The 21,516-nt window shown below is 51.1% G+C and overlaps 1 protein-coding gene across 7 annotated transcripts; it reads left to right on the plus strand.

Moving 5' to 3' along the window:
- On the plus strand, nt 1-20,429 carry TAFA3 (TAFA chemokine like family member 3). 7 transcript variants are annotated; one of them, XM_042013484.1, is made up of 8 exons: nt 1-70; nt 4,339-4,423; nt 4,543-4,617; nt 4,689-4,807; nt 11,781-11,930; nt 12,895-13,019; nt 14,137-14,222; nt 14,359-15,695. In XM_042013484.1, exons 4-8 carry the CDS (start codon nt 4,690-4,692, stop codon nt 14,555-14,557), a joined length of 678 nt encoding a protein of 225 aa, XP_041869418.1. In that variant the 5' UTR covers nt 1-70; nt 4,339-4,423; nt 4,543-4,617; nt 4,689; the 3' UTR covers nt 14,558-15,695. The 7 variants fall into 7 exon arrangements, with proteins under 7 accessions (XP_041869418.1, XP_041869417.1, XP_041869419.1 ...); XM_042013483.1 differs by having other exon boundaries at nt 4,559-4,617; XM_042013485.1 differs by lacking the exons at nt 4,543-4,617; nt 14,137-14,222; nt 14,359-15,695 and adding exons at nt 15,697-15,761; nt 20,147-20,429.
- Nucleotides 20,430-21,516: the final 1,087 nt, after the last annotated feature.

Raw genomic sequence — 21,516 nt, forward strand, 5'->3', positions numbered from 1 at the left:
GACCCGGCGGAGCGGAGCGGCCCCAACCATGGGCAGCGTCGGCCCCCGCCCGCCCCGAGGCCACCGGCAGGTACGTGCGGAAAGTTTGGCGGGGGGGAACGAGACGGGACCCCCGGGGCGACTCCCGTCGTGGTCCCGAGCGCCGGCCCGGTGCCGCTCCGAGGGGACGCTTAGCCCCGAAAAGGGCCGGGGAGCCGGGGTCGGAGGAGCAGCCGGGATCGGCGTGCCAGCGAGCACCGGCGGCGCCGGGATGCTCCGCCGCGGGGTCCAGCTCTCCCGGCTCCGCCCGGCCGCCGTACGTCGCTGCCCGGTCCCCGCGTGTCGCGGTCCCCTGTCGCCCTCCGGGGCTCCCCGGTGCCGATGTGAGGTTCGGGAGGGTCCCTGCAGTGAGTTTCTCGGGGCCGGCTCTGCCCTGCGCCCCGTTACCGGTGACTCCGACAGCAGCGGAGCCCCTGGTCCCTGCCCGCCCGGCGGCGGGGGTTGCGCCGTGCACGGGGATTCGCACCCGGTGGGGCCCTGTCAGGCCACCGGCTCCGGGGGTGGGCTCGTCACAGGTGCTGTTTTGCCAGCACTGCGAAGCTACTCGCCCTTCTGGGAGGCAAAGCACTGCTGGAGAGACCCCAGATTCTGCAGCCAAGCATGCTCCTTTACCCTGGAAGGGGCCACGGATCCCAACTGCTGCTGCCTTCAGCACAAACTGTCCCTGCGGCCGAAGCCTTGAGCAGGACAGGATGAGATGGGGGCCTTCATCTTCCTCTGCTTCCTCCCTCTCTGCAGCTCCAGCCAGGATGGGTTTGCCTCTGGCCAGCACCAGGCTAGAGTAGGGCAGTGGCACTGAGGGCCAGCTTCCTCTTGGGGTGGCTCGAGGGGCGCAGGATGATCACGGGTCAGATGGCCCCATCACCATGAGTAGAGGCTCAGTGGCCCAGAGGAGAGCGTGAGCTGTACCAGTCCCATTCTGGAGTCATGAGTTTGTCCATGCTGTGGTGCCAAGGCAGGGAAGCAGGAGCCTCCTCGTCCTGCTCCTCAGCCATCCCTTTTGCTGCAGGGAGAGACTTGGGGGGCTGTTCAGTGTGTGGGTGCCCTTTACCTGGAAGAGTTCATCTGTGCTGGGACAGCCACACCCCAGCAAAGAGCCTGCACAGGTGAGATGTTGTCCATGATGGCCCCTGCCCACATATGCCTACATGTGCCCACGCAGAGGAGCCGTCATCTCTTGACACACTGGTTGCAACTGAGATTGACAGTCTGAGAGATTGGGGAACTTGACAGTTACTTCAGGTCCCAGCTCAGACCCGAAAGGCAAAAGCAGCTAAAAAATGTTAATGAAAAATTCCACAAAATTCCAAACAGCACATAACAGAATGGAGAATACCAAGATGTTCAATCAAAATTAAGTGTTTTGACGTGCCAAAACACCACTCTTCATTTCACACTGACACTCCAGGCTGAAAAATCTCAAGTCAGACCAAACATTTGTAGTTGTAATCTCACAACACTGGAGGTTGATAACTGTCAAAACAGCAATTTCTGTGGAACTGTGTTTTCTAATGGGAGTTTGGGCATGAGTGGGAGCTCTGAGTGCCTCTGCCAGCATGGAGCACTGGGATGCACTTTGTCCTTGTGCTCCCCTGAACCACGTGTGCTCTCCCAGCCGCCAGTGTGGCTCCTTCTGCTCAGCTTGATGGCTTCCCTTTGGAGTGTGGCATGGACAGTGTGGGTTGCATTATTGATAACGCTGTGATTTATTTATGCTTCCTTAGCTATAGCAAACATCTCAGCCTTTCTGAGCTAAATATACTTTGCACTGGGAGTATGTTGCTGTCCTCTGTGGGATGGAGCAGCCAGTGCAGTGCTTGGTCTTTGGTCCAGCTGAGAGGTTTAGGGATGTCTCCTGGAAACCTCACATGGCCTGGAGGGTCCCATGGGCAGGAGCTGGGGATGGGCTCCCCCAGAGGAGCTCTGGTGTGTGCTGTGGGGCTCAGGCCTGGTGCCTGGGAGCTGGGCTGTGCTCTCTGCATGAAGCGGGAGCCAGAGCTGGAGCAGCAGCCAGGAAACCAAGGTCTCCTGATGGGGACCTGGCTGCTCTGCTGGAAGGCACAGGGGAGCTTCGTTGGCACTGGAGACTCACTGTTGCAAGAATTGCAATAGCACTGTGTCTGCTGTCCTCACATCTGGGCTGCCAGATGTGGGGCAAGACAGCTGGGACACAGCTCCTCCGCAGTGCAGCGTGGCTGGGTGGGGGTGACCACAGGTGGGGGGCACTTGCCGCACTCCCGGCTGGATGCAGTGCTGTGGCACGCACTGCCTCTGGATTCAGGTGAGGGGCTGAGCAGCTCTGAGAGAGCTGTTTACTTTGTCGTTGAGAAAATAGTGCATTCTTTAAGCTGACATCAGTATTTACACAGTGGGCTGTCACGTCTCCAAAGGGACTCCAACAGTACCAGCTGCTGCATGATCCCCCCCTGAGAAGCTTCATGCAGAGCATCACCAGAGATCACCTAAATACGGGTTTACAGGAGGCAGTCTCACAGTCCTGTCACATCACCTCAAGGAGCAGTGGTTTTCTTGCACATTGAGCCATACTGGGTTCTTTCTGGCAATGGAAGAGCTGGAGTAGGATCAGCCCCTCATCACCCAGTGGGCAGGGATGGAGTCAGGACAGCGAATGGGATGCTCCCAGCCACTCTTCAGTCTGTTCCTGGCCAAGCTGACCATCCCACAGCATTAATTAGGAGTATTTCCTTACCTCTAAATTCTTTTTTAGCATTAAATACATGGTTTTGTCAAGATACCTTTGGTTTTTCCCTGGGCAAATGTCAACACTTTTGATGACATTTTCTGATTTTTGTTTTCCAGATGGGAGAATCAAAGTGCAAAATATCACTTTAAATCACCACTTTGGAATGAAGCATTTCTCATTTCGAAATGTCAGTTTAAAACAGGACAATTCATTTTTAAATGCTTCAAAACAAGAAATGTCCTTTTTACCACTTCAAATCACTTTGTTTTGATTAAAAATGTCAGTGTTTTGTGTCCTGGCTCTTCATTAGAGGAGTCTGTTTCACTGTCTCGTGGTCCAGAGCAGATAGAAATTTTGAACATGGTTGAAAATTGGAGATTTCTTCTCTCAGAGGTGTGGGTTTGTCCAGTGCACTGCTGGAACTCTGTGCTGCCCATGGAGTGGACTGTGGATGCGAGATTGGCACAGGGCAAGGGTACCCCTGGCACCTGCTGCTGGTCCTGGCAGCACTCCCCAACCTCAGTGTCACCACCACTTATCTTTGTGGCGTCTTGTTAGTAAGTTATGATCCAGAACTAAAATTTTATGAGGGACATGGTTGTTTGCTGGACCTGATTAGACCCCAGCAGGTGATGATGGAGGCTGGGAGGTCACCACTTGGCAGATGCCAAGCAGTGACGTCGCTGTTGGTGCCACTGCCTGTGGAGCGCCGGAGCTGTTTCCATCTTCAGGGCTGTGGCTGTAAATAGTGAAGAGAACATACTTAAAGCACTCAGCAGTAAAATACCAAGCCTTTTGGGATTTACATTTTTCCCTAGAGGCTCTAGATGATGTAAAACTTGGCTTCTTCCCAGCATGTCCTGCATGGAGTGAGAGTAGTGCCAGTGTGGTGCCTCGGTATTTGCAGAGGTGCCAAGAGAGGTTAATGGTGTGTCCAGAGGTAGTGGATGCAGTTCTGAGTGTGTGGTTGCATGAACTTGGCTTGTATGCTGAAAGGAGGAACAGCCCCAGAAGAAAGTGATGTGCTGGGAGAGCAGACTGCAGCTCGTGGTGCTGCCGTGGGCTCTGTGTATCCGACTGGCAATCAGCTGCCCCGTTCCTCAGATTCCTGTGGGGTGCTGGCCCCAGGACATCCAGTGGGATCAGCCCATCCTTCTGTTTGCCAGCAAGCGGTTTGCAAATGCCAGACCTTGGGCATCACTGCGAGGAACCTCAGTGACACAAGGACAATGACAGCACATAACCACGCACAGAAGAGGCAGAACCTGAAATGGCTCGCTGCTGATCTACTCTGGCTCTTCCCACACACGCTGGGTCTGCATTTAATGTTTGTCATCTGCTTTAATAACCTACTATAAAGGACCTGATTTTGTGCTCTCAGCAGTAAAAATCAGGAGCAGCTCTGCAGGTCCTGCTGTTCAAAGGGGTGAGCAGGGTTATGGGCTGAGCTCTTGGAGAGGTTTTGGTGGTGCAGTGGGCACATGCTCATGCACCCAAGAGTATATGTCTTGAAGTGGGGCTGGTGAAATTCCCCAGCCACTCCCAAGGACACAGTGGCTCACAGTGATAGCAGCCCATGTCCTTTCTCCTCTCAGATGCGCTGATGTCTGCTCCTTGCAAAGACCTGACCCACCTGAGGTTGGCAGATGCACAGATGCGAGCGTGAATCCCCAGTAAAAGGTAACTATCACTCACCTGTACTGCTGGTGGGATTTCTTTCTGTCCTGCTGCAATGGCCTATGCTGCTGATGAAGTCTGAGGCCATCTGAGGGTGGTGGGTGAATCCCTTCATCTCCCAGGACCATGTCCCCACAGCCAGGACACCCCAGTTCTCACAACGTTCAGGAGTCATACCGCTGTGTGCAGGAGCATTGGTGAGTGGATCTGCACCTCCCAGCCCTCCTCAGTCCCTCTTCCTCCACGCATCTCTTCTTCTTTTTCATAGAATGAGTGAGAGAGATATACAGAGCCTGAGCAAATGGATTTTCGTGCTCAGTCTCTGCCTTACCACGCTGTGGGGACGACTGACATTGGCCTCCACACATCATCACAGAAGCCATTCAGGTAGGAGAGCGACATCCTTGCTGCATGTATTGCATGTTTGTGCAATCATCTGGGTCCCCATGATACTGGTGATACCTTGGGGTCTTCATGGGGTGCCTGAGGTGGGGATTACATGGGGATGAGATGCTTGGTGAAGTTCTGTCTCACACTTCTTGGTAGGAGGAGGAGTTTCAGGCTGTGGTTCACACCAGGAGCAGGCGGGAATCTCTCTGGGGACCAAATGCTGACAGCCTCAAGGAGCTCGGTGTCCATCCCTTGTTCTGGGGTCTGGACAGCAAGGATGAGTGTGCCAAAGGTGTGGGGCAGCATCCAGCAAAGAGCCACCAAGAGGCACCAACACAGTGCCACTGTGACAGCTGTTGGATTGGCATTTGGTGTCCATGTGTGCAGGAAACTCCCAGGACTGCTCCTTTGGGATGGGTAGGAACATGCAGCCATAGGGCTGTAAAGCTGCTCCTTGGAGTTATGAGTTGTGAGTACTTATTATGGGGCATCTAAAACCTGTGACTTGGTGAGTCTGGATGGACTGAGGAGTTAAAGAGGGAATTTCTTCATGTCTGTAACAAAATCTGAGACACATATAATGAACCATATATACATCTGATACGTCTGTGTGAATCTATTATTGCGGTAATTCTTGCTCTGTGAGCAGTGGATGTAGATCTTTCCATCAGAGTTGCCATGGGTATCACAAACCCCACTTGTTATGTGGTGGACACTCTCCACTTCAGGCTTTCACTAGAAATAAAAATTTTCATCCCCTTGGTTGCAAAGATCATCTAGAAAGGTGGAACAAGTGTAAAGTGATGTAGAACTGAAAGTCTTGCTGGAAAACGTCACCGTGGCTCTGAGATGTTAATTTGTTATTCCCAGCTGTGAATTTGAGATTCCCTCTGTGAGTGTTGGAATGCTACTTTGTGGCATGAATGTGATTTTTTGGAGGGGTTATGTGAACCCATGGTTGAAGTTTGTGTCCGGAGAAGAGAAGCATCTGAGAAGTTATGCTCAGCCCTTTGTGCCCATCCTGTCTGGCACCGAGCCTGATGGGCCAGTGGGAGGCCCAGTGGCCCAGGGCTGGGGGCTCCTTGGAGCATGGTGGGAGGACGTGTGGGGAGGTGGATGCTGGTGTTACTGGTGGTACTGGTGTTACCGAAGTTACTGGCAGAGCCAGGCAGCACAGGCAAACACTCCGATCCTGGGGCACCTGCAGTCTGCTTCTTGTGCCTCTGCTTGGAAAGGGCATTTAAGGGTTACTTTGAAAGCATTCATGCTCTTGATTGACCCCACACCTAACCCTGTCCTATTTCTGTCATTTTTGCCTGACAGTTAAAGCAGTTCTAATCCTGTAATCCCCACCCGCATTGCTTAAAACCAAAACACATTTTCCAGAGTGACTCCCTCACCCAATCAGTGAGCAGCTACCTGCCTTTTCCTTGTCCTAACCCTCCATACCCCATCCTTGGAAGTGTTCAAGGCCAGGCTGGACAGGGCTCTGAGCACCCTGCTCTAGTGGAAGGTGGCCCTGCTAATGGCAGGGAGTGGAACAAGATGAGCTTCTTTCCAACCCAAACCATTCTGTGATTCTGATCAGGAGAAAACTCTTCATTTTTCTTCTGGGATGACTTTTCGGCACTGACTCAGGGCTACCAGGGATATGGGCACTGCTCGCAGCTCAGGTGCTCACTCAACCTGCCCAATCCCAGTGCCAGAGAGCCCTGCTCCTCCATGGGATTGATTTGTAGAGAGCTGCTTCTTTGGGGAAGAGTCAGACCTGGGATTAATAAAGCACCGACTCACCGAGGTTTGAAGTGCAGATGCCCAAGTGTGGTGGTGTGAATTGTGTATAAATCTCACTTGTCCAGGAGCAGCTAGGCTCGTGGATTCACATGCCAGCAGGCATAGAGTTGGGGATTTTTTGCTCTCACAGACTTATCCACAGCAGACCACATTGTGTGCTTTTTATTCAGGAAAATTCTGATCCACAGAAAAGAGGGCAGACCAGGAGCAAACACTTAAAAGTTTGACCCCACTCTGTGTCTGTATGAACACAGTTTCTCTCTGCCCATCCTGCTTTCCTGACATTGTAAGAACTTCCTGTGACTGCCTCATCTCTTGGGCTGGGTTTCCATGGTCTCAAAACAAGAATTCTTGGTCTACTTGGTGAGTTCATGGGCTTTATTCTCCTGTTGTCTGCCCTGTTGTTGCTGCATTTGGGACAGTTTTCAGTGAAGGTTATGTTTGAAACACCCTTTCATAGTGCTGCATTCTCAGTGGCAGTGACATTTGTGTCCAAGGAAGCTGCAGTTACGTTTCTGTGTGGAGTTGAACAGGGATAGCTGTGTCACTGATGCCTGAGGCCCCCAGGGTCAGAGATGCTGAGGGACAGATACATCCAGAGCTTTCATCCCATTAAAGAATTGTGTTTATTCACAGGTAAAACCACCTAAAAATGATCAACAGCAGAGGAGGGTCTTTAATTGTGACCTCAAACTTACAAATTTCTTGAAGAGAGAGCCCACATGCAGACCCTCTGTTTGCCATCCAGAGTCAGACCTGACTGTGGCAATCAGGTCTGATAATAGAATTATAGAATATCTCACATTGGAAGAGATCCACAAGGATCATTAAGTCCAACTCCTGGCCCTGCACACAAATTCATACCATGTGCCTGAGATCCCTTGTGCCCACCCAGCACGTGGAGATGCTGCTCTGTCCAAGCAAAGCAGTGCTTCCTGCACAGTGTGGTTGGATTTAAAGAGCTACATGAATCAAGCCACAGTCATTTGGAAACAGAGTAGGAGACTCCTTGGTGAAGAAAATTCACCAGCAGTTTCATCCCCTGTGTAACATGGTGAGGTCTTCATGGTGAGCAAGGCTGGAATGTCTGCATCCAACTCCCACAGGGGTGGTCCCATCACCTTCTAATGCTGCTAATCAAAGGGCTGTCTTTGCCTTTATTTGTGTTCATCACTCAACATGAAGCAGAAGTAAAAGGCATTTAGTCAGCTGGGATCTTTTCTTTTGGGAAATGAGGTTCTCTGGGCATTGCCTGGCACTTACATGCATCCAACTTCTCTTTATTTTGTAGCTCTCCACCAGCAAGCAGTATTTTACACTGAACATGTGGAGTTGTGCCCACACTCCCTGAGACACTCAAAATGTGTCATTTCAGGTTATGCCATAAAACCCCCATGTTCTGCCATTCATTTAAAGGTCAACCTGAGTAGGACAGCATTTTTGTTTTATTTCTGCATGCGGGCTTCAAAAGCCTTGTGCTCTTACAGTTCTTTTATGGTTCCATGAGATAAGCTGTGTCTTTTTAAAAAGGGTTCCAGTGGGGAAATACCAGTTAAATGGGAGGGAGAAGCACACCAGAAGCTCTGGAACTTATCCCAGGCTCTCGGGAGGTTTTCTGCTGTCGGTGTTAAACACACCATCCATCTGATCTGCATTTTGTTCCAAGTTTCCTGCTGCTCAGCAAAAGGAGAAGCAGCTGCAGGGAGCTCTGGAGCCCATTGCTCGCACTGCACGTGGGCTCAGCCTCTCTGCTTGCACCTCCCAGGCGTGGGACATGGAAGCCCAGTGCAGCAGGGAGCCTCTGGGCACCGCTCTCCTGCTGGCATCCCTCGGCCTGGGGATGCTCATCTCCTCTGCAGTGAGGAAACAGCAGTGTCTCCTGCTGACATCCTGGGAATCACCAGATCTGGGGCAGAGGGATTTCTTTGCACTCAGTTACAACCCCCCAAACTCCTGTGCTCACTTGAACGTTGGGGTCTGGCGTGGTTCGTGTTGCTTGTGGGCCAGGGCTGGGAAAACCAGAGAATCTGGTGTGTAGGAGATGGCTCCTACATGGCTCCCCATGGGCATGTCACCTCTGCTCAAATGCCATGGCCTGGGAAGGGGATGCACTGTATCCTGCTGTCAGGGCTGGGGCTGGCACCTGGAGGGGGCATATTTCCAGTCTCATTGTGTCCTAGGGCAGGGTGCCAGATGGTCAGAAGACAATGCAATGGGGAATGGTTTTAAACTGGAAGGAGACAGATTTTGATTAGATACTCAGAAGAAATTCTTCCCTGTGAGAGTGGTGAGGCCCTGGCACAGGTTGCCCTTGAACACATCCCTGGAAGTGTTCGAGGCCAGGCTGGATGGAGCTTGGAGTAACCTGTTCTAGTGCAAGGTGTCCCTGCCCATGGCAGGGCATGGAATAAGATAACTGTTAAGGTCCTTTTCAACCCAAACCAGTCTCTGATTCTACAATTCCAAGACCTTTAGGTAAATGGAAGTATTTTGTGGCCTGAGAGCGGGATGGGTCCTGGGGCTGTGTGCTGCTCCTTCAGCTCTGCCATCAGTAGGACCCTCGGTGTGAGGCTGTGTGTGTCCCGAGGGGGCTGTGGGGTTGTGCCAGGGCAATGGGATACCTGCCCCACACAGGCAGCTCTCTGGGCAGAGACTCTGAGGCTGCAGGTTCAGCAGCACAGTGCCCCATGCTCAGCCAGCTGCAGTAAGGCAGAGGGAGGCAAATTTCTCTTTATCTCTGAGCTGCACCTTTCTGAGCAAATTAAAAGGGCTTTGACACGTTAGCAAACTCCTATTGCATGGCTGTAATGACCGATTTCTCAGTTCTGCCTGGCTCTCCCTCAGCTGAACCTTTTAAAATTAGCTGAAAATGAGCAGCCGGAGAGCAGGAATGTAAGGGAGCAGAGGGGTCGCCTGGGCAGCCCTCCCGGGAAGAGCTCTGCTAATGAAGCTTTTCTGAAAATGAGTCAAAACCATAACTACATGAGAATACTGAGGCTTGAGGGTGTAAAATCCCCTGGTGAGGTGCACAGGGTGGAAGAGTGACTCCTTGTGGTCCTGGACCACAGTGTGATAGGAACATGGGCTCACAGGCAGCCAAAGGATTTCTACTTCTTCCTCAGATTATTTGAAAAAGCCCATGAAGCATAAAGACAGGGCAAAACAGTCATGTTTGTTCTGCAAAGAGTTGCTTTCTTTCTCACTTTCATCGAAGTCTACCATTTCTGCATACAAAAAGAATGGAATTCATTATTAAAGCTGAATTACTATGGCATTTCAAAGGGAAGATAAAATTTATGACCAGAGATGCTGTTAAAAAATATTCCATATAATAATTGTGCAGTTATTATGGGCAGAAATGAAAGTAAGGGTTCATTAAAAGAAAATTACCATGAAATAGCAATAAATAAAATAAAGACATGGTGATTGCGCAACCCATCCTGCCCGTGTGCAGTGGGTGCAGGGCACAGGGGGTGTCCTGGAGCAGCCCTTCACATCTTGCTCTTTGTCTCCCGTCCGGAGCTCAGACACGGTGAGAACAGAAGGGCAGGGAGTGCTTTGACTGGAAGCTGGTACAGCCATGCCCAGCTGCCACAAGCCAGGAGTTTACACTTAGACCAGCATTTCCCAGCAAGGGGTGTGAAAAAAGGTCTGCAAGACAAAGGGATTTCCCCCAGCGCTGGGGGAGAGATCCCATTTCCCTCAGTTTTCCTTGGAGAGGTGAAGTGGCTGCGTTCCAAAAGCTGGGCGGTGTTTGTCGGCGAGTGTGGGGACCTGACAAGGTCTGCAGGGACACTCATAGTGACACGGGTCAGCTCCCCCAGCCCCCCTGTGTCAGTGGGGGTGGGTGGAATCCCCAGCAGGATCCTCCAGCAGTGACCAGGGGTGAGGCAGAGCTGGGAGCTGTGACTGGATGGGCAGGATGAGGCTGGCAAATGCAGGGTGGGTTGGAGCAACTGCCAGGCCTCCTGTGCTGGGAGATGGTTGAGTGTGGGCTTGTGCTCACAGGTACCTGCACCAGCAGCACCAGGACACATCATTCCCCGCAGCCCTGCATGTCCTGCTTGCACCTCCTTACAAGCCTTTCCTCTGGTGACAGCTCCTGGGGGCTCGTGCCTGCAATCCGGAATGTGGAAGGTGTCCTGAGCCCAGGATATGGAGCAGCCAGGAACGCCCTGATGTCTGCTTACCTGCACCCATTTTGGGATGCCACACTGCAGGAATGCAGCTTCCCTGTCCTCTACCCAGCCTGGCTCCCATTTGCTTGGGAATAAAAGCCTGTTCCTGGTGACCCAAGGGACCCAGGGCATGCCCATGCGTGGCTCTGCGCTGCTTCTCCAGTGCTCATTAAGCAGCACCTGCAGGGATCTCTGGGGTCATGGGAATGAAGTCTCTCAGCCCTTTTTGGCTGATTTGTATTGTGCTTGTGTGGGCCATTACCCAGCCAAGGCATTGATTTGAGATGCTGACCAGCTCTAAACTCTGATCCCAGAGGTGATCGGCCAACACAGTAGTTTTCTATTTTCCTTAATATTTTAATGGCAGTAGGAGGGGGAGTGACAGAGCAGCCTGGATTGGTGATAAACACCGTGACATTTCTCTGCCACTGCAGGGTGGAAACGCCATCCTGATCCTTCTTCCTCCAGGCAGAGGGTGGTGGGTGATGGCGAGATGAAGGCATTGATTGTAGCTGGGGTCGGAGGTGGTGGTGCTCTGCTTGAAGCCAAAAGCAGCACGATGCACCATCCTCTCTTGTAGCAAAGTGCATCTCATTATCAGCTGCAATTAGCTAATGTGCTCGTTAGTTTCAATAAAGCTCTTGGCTTGGCCGTGGCAAGAGGGGATGAATTTTGGAGGGTAGGACAGGTGTGAGGGCTGTTAGGAGCAAGACCCCAGATGCAAGAGGTGTGGAGCAGGACCCCAGCTTTTCCTTACAGGTGGGCTGGGCAGATGCTGTGCCCAGACACCTGTATGTCACCAGCAGCCCTGGGGGTGATTCCGAGGGCTGGGACAGTGCTTCACATGCTGGGTTCTCCTGGTGCCTTGGTCACAGCTCACACCAACAGTGGTGCCCAGGGCAGTGGGCAGGAGGTGGTCTAGGGTCTCTTCTCAAGGCACTGGGCAGCAGATGGCCTGGGTCTCTGAGGTCTGACGGTAGCTGTTTCTCCTCCTGCAGTGCATGTAGAGCCTGGCACATGCGAAGTCATCGCAGCTCACCGGTGCTGCAATAAGAACAAGATCGAGGAGCGCTCTCAGACAGTGAAATGCTCCTGTTTCCCGGGGCAGGTGGCAGGGACAACACGGGCGGCTCCCTCCTGCGTGGATGGTGAGTACCCCATGGTGCAACCCCATCCTTTTCAATCCCTGACCTCATCTTCACATCTGGTTAAGCTGGTGTGTGGTTTCCATGCCCCTGGCATTAACAGAGGAGACCTGCCCAGGGATCCTGCAGCAGAGCAGTGGGGAAGAGGGCACATTTTGGGGACACTCTCTCATTGGACACTCAGACAGTTGGTGTGGCTGTGTTACCCCACTCTGCAGCCCTGGGCTATGTACTCTGGGGGAGTTACTGGGGTTGCAGCATCGCTGTGCTGGGGTCAAATCTGCAGCATTGATCCCTGCATGTCTCCTCACTGCACTGCCACAGCTGGAAGCAGGGATAGGATTCCAGCCACGCAGTACCTTCACCTGCAAGGAGTACCGACCAAAACTCAAACTGTGAATGTTTTATCAAATGCTATCACGTGCCATGACCAAAGAGCCATCAGGAGCACCAGCAGCCCCTGCCAGCGTGGTACTGATTTGCGTGACAGCCAGTGCCCTGTGAGTGCAGTTCTGTGCAACACCAAGAAATGCCAGAATGAGTTGTCAGCTGTTGTCCCCAACAGTTCAGGTCACATTGTTCCTAAATACAGGAGAGCCTGCTCTGGTTGCCCAAACTGGAGGCGTGAATCACGAGATCCTAATAGAGCAGAGTGGTAGGAGACAATCCCTTTGCTCTGTAATTGGAGCCTGGAACGGGTTATTGAATAGTACTGCTCTCACTGGGAGTGAGGACATTGGGCTTTTTACCTGGGGTAGCGAGAGAAAACCGGGTGTTCCGGAGGCAGGTGGAGCAGTTGGGTCAGGTGAGGCCAGGCAGGTGACGAGCAGCTCGTTGTCCAGGGCTCCTCGATGTGGGCTATGCTGGAGAGAGGGGCTGTATCTCCTGATGTCACCCAAGGGTGGGCAGAGCTTGTCCTCCACACCCTGTGCTGCAGCCTGGTCGCTGATCTCCTCCTCTCCCCCAGCCTCCATCGTGCTGCAGAAGTGGTGGTGCCAGATGGAGCCATGTCTCGATGGGGAGGAATGCAAAGTGCTTCCTGACCTCTCAGGATGGAGCTGCAGCAGTGGCAACAAACTGAAGACAACCAAGGTACATCCCTGGCAGGTGATGGGGGGAACCCAGCTGTGCCTTCCCCAGCCTGGGGCAAACAAAACCCAGAAGAGCATCCCAAAACAGTTCTGTGGGGAAGGAGAGAGCTCCAGCTCCTTCAGGGCACACGCTGTTTGATAAGGACTCACCAAAGCAGAGCAGAGGGTCTGGGCTGTGCACTTGTCACTGGTGCTGGAGGGGCTGGCAGGCATACCACAACCCTGAGGGTATGCCACGGCTTTTCCAGTTGATAATTCTTGATGGGAAGCTTGGTGTTGGATGGCTCAGGCCCTGAGCAGACATACTAGGTGTGTCTCTGTAGCATCCCCAGGCTCCCAGGGTGTCCAGGTTGCTCCCCAGAACCACCCGCTGCTCCAGGGCAGCAGGTTGCCCTTCCCAACCCAGTGACATAGCCCTTAATCTGTCCCCATTCCCCATCTGAGGTAACCATTTGTGACAGAGCACTACATGATTATTATTTTCATGGCTTGCTGAATGCCCCAAAGAACAAGGTGTAATTAAAATTTTATCAAACTCATTAGTAATTACATATATGCCACGGTTAATCAGTTGCATAATTTTGTAATCATTGTTCTTACTGTTGAGTGTAATTATTCCTTATGCTTTCGTTTTCCTCGCCCCACATCCCCCACCACAAAATTATTGTATTAAGCAATGTCGGGATTTTTTTCATTGCTGCTATTATTTCTGTGCACAGAAAGCACTTTCTTGCTGAGGTGTTTTTATGGACATCCAAAAAGGTTCCTCCAGTCCTGAGCATCCATAACTGACCAGTAACTGCAGCCCTACGTTGAGCTGGTTGTCTTTTTCCCATTTTAGTGTTGTTTGGTTGGTTTCCCGCAGCTACTAACTTAGCCCAAAGCCTCTGCTCTGGTTTTGCTGTCTTGAATTCTCCCTGGGGCCATTCCCCTCTGGAATGGGAGTAGGACTCTGGAGCTTCTGCTCTCCTCATCCAGCAGACCCATCCATGGCCAATCTCCTTTTGGGTGCTGTGCCCTCCCTTAGGGAGGTGGCAGTTTGGAAACACAGCCCTGTGTTTTCAGAAGGACTTTTGGTAACTTTGGGTGACTTTAGTGACTTTGGAATGGTGCCAAAGGGCTGGATTTGCATCTCAGTCCCCTGTGCAGACGGACCTCAGTCGGAGCTGCAGCCAGAGCACAGAAATCACAAACCATCCATAAGGTAACATTTGGAATGACCACTCCATTAAATGAAAGTAAAGAGCAAATCTAATTTGCACCTCTTGAGGCTGTTTGCTGATAATTCATGGATGGGGAATCAGCTGGATGCGTTGGATAACTTCTCCTCTCCTACGCAGGTCACTCGATAGCCTCCGTGCAGCGCGGCACTGGCTGACCAGCCTTGGCGTGGGTCCTGGGGCTCCCGTGAGCAGCAGGATGTGGCCCAGTGCCTGCAGGGGTGGGATGCTCCAGGGCCACCATCCTGCACCCACCAGCAGGACTGTGACAGGTACTGGATCAGAGCATCCGGTGAGCCCCAGCTTCCCTGGAGGCTGAAGGCAGGGACCCCAGTGCAGCTGCCAGAATCCCATCACTCCACGATTTCCTCCTTTTCTGTGGACACGTTCACCAAGCAAGAAATGGGCTCGTTTTCCAATCCTCCTAAATAAAATGCTCCATCTATGTAAGAGCTGTTGACAATACAGAGACAGACAGGCAGCAGGCCCACAAAATGGGCTTTGATCTGAATAGCTGAAATCATTGCTGTGAGTCGGCTTTCCCTATCTCCCGAGATGCTGAATCCAAGTTGCAGTCAGGAATCGGGAAGTCAATGGTTATGTGAAACCCTTCCCCATGTGGCTCCAGGCTCCTGGCCCACGTGTTCCTAGGAGCAGCCGCTGAGTTCCAGCCTGATCCTGAGTCACTGGGGGCTGCTCTGCCCTTGGAGCACTGGGCTTTCCCTGCCCCACCACCTTCCTGATATGACCACATGCAACAGATGTGGCAGCATAGCCAGAGGGTGTCTGACACCCTGTTGGCCCACAGGGATGGTGAGATATCTGCATGGCGCATGCTGCTGGTTTCTCCTTCCTTGGTAAATGCATTAATCAGGTTGCAAATTTAATGTTTTCCACCATGCAAGTCCCAGACACTGAGTTTCTGCTTGTGTTTGCAATTGAATTTCAGAGTTGTGTGAGGGGATCTCTCTGTCAGCGGCTCTGGGGTGTCTGGGGCATGCAGATGCCCAGCTAGGGCCTCAGACCGAGCCAGGTTCTGTTGCATTAATCCAAAATAAAGAAAAATGTACCACCTCCTGGCCCTGAGCTCATGACCTTCTTCAGGACACACCATTTCCTGTGGTGCGGCAGCTCAAGGTGGGGGAGAATGTGAGCTCTGTGCCCCTGAAGTCAGAGGTGCTTGGGACCCTGGGGCTGTGGGACCAACAGCTCCAGCACTGCTCTGGGACTGCTCTGGGACCCTGCAGGGGACGTGCTGGCTCAGGAGGGGCTGGAGATGATGTGAGGACCATGGCAGTGTCGAGGTCAGTGGTGTATTTGCTGCCACCTGCCTCCTGCCCTGGTTCCCACCATGGGATTCATTATTAAGACATTTTTGTAATGGGGTATGTAATACCCTGTCCAGATGTGATGTAAATACCAGACTGTGAAATAATAAATTCATTTTAATCTCTGCAGAGGATCTTTTCACTCAGCAGCGAAGGGAGGCTCCAGGAGTGCTTCTCATGCCGACTGGATCTGAGGTGAAGGGGGTGGGGACTCTGCCCTGGCCATTCCAATCCCAACCAGCTTGTCCAGCTGTGGCTCTGGAGGAGAGCTGAAAGCTTCTTGTGGCAACAAAAGGCTGATTAGCTCATAGCGATCCTAAAGAAAAGTGCATTCGTTTCTACAGGATGCTTTGCTGAGAGCTTCTCTTGTCCTGTCCCTCCACCTTTGTGTACCCCTACCCAAGGCCAGACTGTGACTGTAAGTTCCCCACCCGGAGTCCTGTCCCCTCTGAGATCCCAGGCTGTTGAATTCGGAGTGGGAATCTGTTATTTCCAGTAGCAAACACGAGGCTGTAGATGGGAGCATCCCTGCTTGGCTGGAAATTTTCATAGTTGGCTCATAATGTGAAGGATCCACTCTGCGGAAGTGATGAGCTTGACACCTACATTGATAGAAAAATATTTTATTGTCTGCATAATAGGCACCCTTGGAGCTTATTTTTCACTTACTGCAGTCCACAGTTTAGTGAGGAAATAGCCCCTTGGTGTCTCTGCTGAGTGCTGACCTCGCTGCTATCACATCATCAGAGTACACAAATACTGCAAATTGCTACTCCTCTCCTGGCAGGTAAATGCATTTCCAAGGAAAAAGCTGCAGCCTGCAGGACTGCTGGTGTTATCTCTGTCTCCTGAGCAGCCAGGGAAGGATGCTCCTGCCACAGCTTCTGGCCCTCTGCCTTTCTTCCACTCACTGTATTTTCAGTGCTTTCCTTTAGGCAAGTGGGCAAACGCCCCTAGCAGGAGCAATAAGCCAAGGAAGAGAGTGATGGTGATGGGAACATCTCTGGGCTGAGGCAAGGACTTTGATGCCCTGTCTCTTCACTGCCTCAGTGGGACAATGCCACCTGCGTGGTCCCCAGCTACCTCGGACACCCTGATCCCTTCTCTCTACATGTGACCACACTGCTGGTCCCTAGACAGATCAGCCCTTGTGGCTGCATCAGCAGCTTGGAGACCCCAAGCTCCCAGGCCAGGGTCCCAGGTCCACCCTGCCCAAGTCCTCCTCAAGCTCCATCTTGGCACAGCTGTGCAGTAACTGTTTGGGAGCTTGCACAGACAAGATTTGAAGTTGCCTGAGGGGTGATTAGTCAGAGGAAACTGTCACAGTTAACATACTTTCAATATCATCTCCCTGGGTATTATAATTACACCCCATTCAATTAGTCTCCAGGGGAAAAAAAGCCTTTTGTATTAAGATTTGGTGGAGAATTATTAGAGAGTGAATTAAAAGACAAGGATTCCATTTTACCTCAAAATACTAAAAGCATAATGCATAAAATGCCCCTAAATTACAAGCTGACTAAATTTAGAGCTGTGCTAGGAGGTGAAATGAAAGGTAGAATGAAACCCTTTGAGCAGTACAAGGTGCAGTATTATCAGAGAAATAAGATGGAAACATAATTAACCACCCGGCATTATGCTGAAAGATGGCAAATTGAAATGGGAGACAAAATTAGGTGAAATTGCAGAGCGGGCTCATTAATTTCTGCTTTATAAATCAGTGCTACCTGTCAGCAGTGATGCCAAGCCATTCCAGAGCAGGAGCTTTCCAAGGGATGCTGCTCACAGGGACCTCACCTTGTCCCAGTTGGGGCTGCTGTGCTCCCCTGGATGGTGAACTGTGTGTCACTGTAGGAGAAGGTGATACCTCCAAGGGTCACATCTTTGGTGCCCTTTCCTTCGCCCAGCCATGGTGCATTCAGGCCAGATCTGGTCTGTCCTCTTCCCCAAAAGCTGGTTCCCTTTCCCTGATGCTTTTGCTGCTCCAACTAGTGCCACCCTTGTGACATTTGCCAGTGTTGCTCCTATGGCATCTCATAGGGAACCTACCATCAGTGGCCTCTTGCCCTGATGAGTTGAAGTCCAGTTTAGGGCTGGGGGAACATTTTCTTTAACTGTGCTGAATTTCTTCCTCTCAGGCTTAATTGGCTCCCGTTCCCTGTAACCCCTGCTCCCTCCACCCTTCTGCCGTTGCTCTGCTTGCTCCTCTCTGCCCATTTGCTTTATTGCTGCTTTTCAATGAATTCGAACAAGAAAAGAATTGTCTTTTCCAGAGGTAGAAAGATTTCTGTTTGAATCACCTCAGCTATGCAAAAACATCCCTGTGCATCTCCCATGCTGGGCTTAGGAATGGAGAAACCTGGAACTGGCTTATCAGATGAGAAGCAGAACCTGTCTTGTCCAGCTTGCGGGATTCACAGAGGTGGCAGGTGCATGTGACTGTTCTGGCACTCGTGTGTTTGGACATGAGCACATTGGTCAGGTTTTTTTTCTACTTTGCCAATACCTTTCACTGAGAGACTACTTTTTTTTCCTCTCTGGCATGTTTGTAAGTAGATATACTCCTGTTTTGGATATGTGAAGCAAATGGCTTCAGCATCCAGACATGCTGCCCCATCCCGCCAGCATTCAGGAATGTGGGGGGATGTGGGGACATGTGGCTGTGGGGACATGGGGCCATGGGCACCTTCCCCATTGCCTCGCATGCCATGGGATTCCATCAGAATCACCAAGATAAAATTACAACAGCACGGTGTTTGCTCTGGTTAATACACTGTGATGGGGCTGTTTGAAGCATTAGATGGCTCTTCCAAAAATGCATCCTCATGTTTTATTCAAATGTGCATTTGTGGAGATGTTCTTAAGGGAATGAATAAAATATTCATTCAGATGCTACTGTGCAATAAAAGCAGTCAGGGCATGCTGCTGGGTCGGGGCTGCCAGGCAGCCTGACTCCTGATGGGCCCCAGGAGGATCCCTGGGGATCACAGAATCATAGAATATCCTGAGCTGGGAGGGACCCACAGGGATCATCGAGTCCAGTTCCTGGCCCTGCACAGGACATCCCCAAGAACCCCACCATGTGCCTGGTGTGGATGAGGGATGGTGGCCCTTGCTGCCACGTGCTTGGGAGACCCCAGCCCTCTCCAGAGGCTCTGGCACAGCCCTCCACATGGAACTTGTGGATCCATCTGGCCCTGGAGCAGTCACTGCTGAACAGGATGGTGAGGCACTGGCACAGGGTGCCCAGAGAAGCTGTGACTGCCCCATCCCTGGAATTGTTCAAGGCCACATTGGATGGGGCTTGGAGCAATCTGGTCTGGTAGAAGGTGGCCCTGTCCATGGCAGGGGCAGAACAAGTAATCTTTAAGGTCTCTTCCAGTCCAAACCATTCCAGGGTTCTATGATTCTGCTGCTGCCCATTTACTTCTGTCCCGGGTCAGTCCCTCTGTGCCACACTCAGGCAGCCTGGGGAGACTTGCAGAGGTGGCACTCCACCAGAGAGCAATGTCCATGTCCCATCTTGCTGCAGTCAAAGCCCCATGCCTGACTCCCATCCCAAGCTGGCAGGAAAAGTCAGGAGTCCCAAGTGCCCTATGTCTCTCCTGTCCATCTCCACATCTGGATCCCCGCATGCTTGGCAAAGCCAGATCATAGAATCACAGAATCATGCTTTCCCCTCACCAGGAGAAAGGTGTGAGGACATGAGGGGCTGCATAGACATGGGCTCATCCTGGGCAGACTCTGCTTACTACCTGCATCAGGGACTAAATAGGGGCTCATTTTTATAAAGTGTTTTCTAGCCTTGTTTTCCTGCTGGGGCAGCTGCAGTGGCCACAGCAGAAACAGAGCCATTGGCTGGGGCAGAGCAGAGAGGGAGGATGCAATTTAATTTGTGCATTTCCCAGCTTGTTAATCTCCCGATTTACTGCTGGTATTTTATTTCCGTAGCACTGCTTCATAGTAAAGGGATTAGCCTGGACCATAGGTCTGCTCTGATGCTCATCTACTAGGGATTACTGAGAAATTTTGCAGTTAGTTAATGGGTCAAATAGGTAGAAATGAAAATATGTGCATGGTTTTGTTGACATTTGCAGGAGCATTCAGTCTGTGACCTAGCACTGGCTCTCCTGCTCCATTCAGCATCCCCTGCTTCCTGTGTCATGGAGGTCCTGATCCACTGCTTCCTGTTTCACAGGGTTCCCAACACCCTGTTAATACCCGATAACCCTCACAGGGGTTCCAATGCCCTGCTGGTGGGCCCAGAGCTCCAGAGCCAGGAGCCTCAGCACCTCTCCATTGTCAGGGTGTTGGATGCTGTGGCGGCAGCCAGCTGTGCCTCCAGCTGCCAATGCTGGCCGTGGTCAGGAAGTGTAAAATCCCTTGGGCAGTGTGTAAAATCCCTGTGAATTGTGGTTTGAATTTTTCCTGTGCACATCAGTGCCACCAGAGGTTAATATATTAGCAGGCTGACCTGGATACAAGTCAGACATCCCTAATAAATGCCTGCTAACTGAAAACACAGACAAATTAGCACATGCTCCATTTCCTTCTAATGATGTGCTTTACTCTGGTCTCAGCTTCCCCACCTGTGTCAGGAGCCAGGTGCGCCTGGAGTTCTGTGAAGTAGGACTGGCCACCTCCCTTGTGTCACCTTCTCCGTGGTGCTCCCAGCCCAGCCTGGTCCTCTGAGCCACCAGGAGTGAGATCCTACAGGCAGAAAGATGCATAATTGATTTATTGGTAACATGATACAGTGCACGGAGCCAGGATTAAGTAATGATCCTATTAAACACTCCTGGATGTATTCATATTTGCAAGCTCTAAGTCAATCAATTATTTAAATAAAATAATATTTAAATACCCTGGAAATCCTGTATTTATTACAGGGGCAGAGACCATGTTCATCAACAACAATAATAAATATTGTGGATACTCAGTTCTATAAGGAAATTATTCTATGAGTTGTGAAAACTGTGCAGGAACTGCAAGGCTGGGAGGACATGAATATGGATCAGCAGGATTATTACACACACCAGCACCAAGGGACAAAATTAGTGTGTAAAATTCCCTGCAAAGACAAAATGTAAAATACGAAAACTTTTGCAATCATTCCTAATAATGAAATTTTGATTAGAAAGCCAGGATCATGCATAAGTTACTGAATCCACTCTGCGGGCCAAACAGCGTGTTGAATCCATGAATCTGGTTGAGAATATTTTGGCTTTGAAGAGAATTTTGGCTTTGCAGTGGACACAGGGGTTCCCGATCCATCCAGGATGCAGGTGGACCATGGGCCTGAGTGCTGGGCTCTGGACACACAAAATTGACTGACCTGACCTGACCTGGAGGAGGACAAAGAGGAAGAGGAGGAGGAGGATGAGACTGACTGCCTGGTGAGGGGTGTCTTTCTGAGACATCCTCCGTTGGGTACGTGCATGACCATGCTGAGGACAGCAATCTTCCTTCAGGGTTTTCTGCTCTTACATAGCAGGGAAACCAGAATATAAATTATTTAAGCAGGCAGAAGATAATTAACTCTAATCAATCTGGACTCTGCCCAGGTTATAGCTCTGAAACAGCATTAATCTCATTAATTACTTAATATTACTAACACAGTTTTCAGTCAGTTCAACAATGCATTCAGTGAATCCAACACTGAGCAATAGATGTAAAGCAATTGATTCTGAGTTGAAAAGCCTTGTGGTACTGCAAATCTGACCATTTTATTAATCAAGTTATCACTTTTAGGGCATTGAAGAAGTAGCAACTCAGTCTCATGGGGAAATTTTTTCATTTCGATGATGGGTTATTCTGGGATTGCATTAGAGGGTGTTATTTCAGAAATATTAAGAAAGAAGAATTTAGGTTAGCGGGATGTCTGGTAAACAGTTATTTAAATTATGGGGTGACCGTTTAGATTAAAAGCCTGGTTTTGACTGAGGAATTG

The sequence above is a fragment of the Corvus kubaryi genome, unplaced genomic scaffold (genome assembly GCF_017639235.1).
Source record: "Corvus kubaryi isolate FWS band 111438036 unplaced genomic scaffold, C.kubaryi_AGA036_p1.0 split1-37355, whole genome shotgun sequence".
NCBI lineage: Eukaryota > Metazoa > Chordata > Aves > Passeriformes > Corvidae > Corvus > Corvus kubaryi.

Coding starts and splice junctions, on each gene's coding strand:
- TAFA3 (XM_042013484.1), top strand. CDS start 4,690: ATGAGTGAGAGAGATATACAGAGCCTGAGCAAATGGATTTTCGTGCTC. Junction 4,808..11,780: donor TCATCACAGAAGCCATTCAG/GTAGGAGAGCGA, acceptor CTCCTCCTGCAG/TGCATGTAGAGCCTGGCACA. Junction 11,931..12,894: donor GGCTCCCTCCTGCGTGGATG/GTGAGTACCCCA, acceptor CCTCTCCCCCAG/CCTCCATCGTGCTGCAGAAG.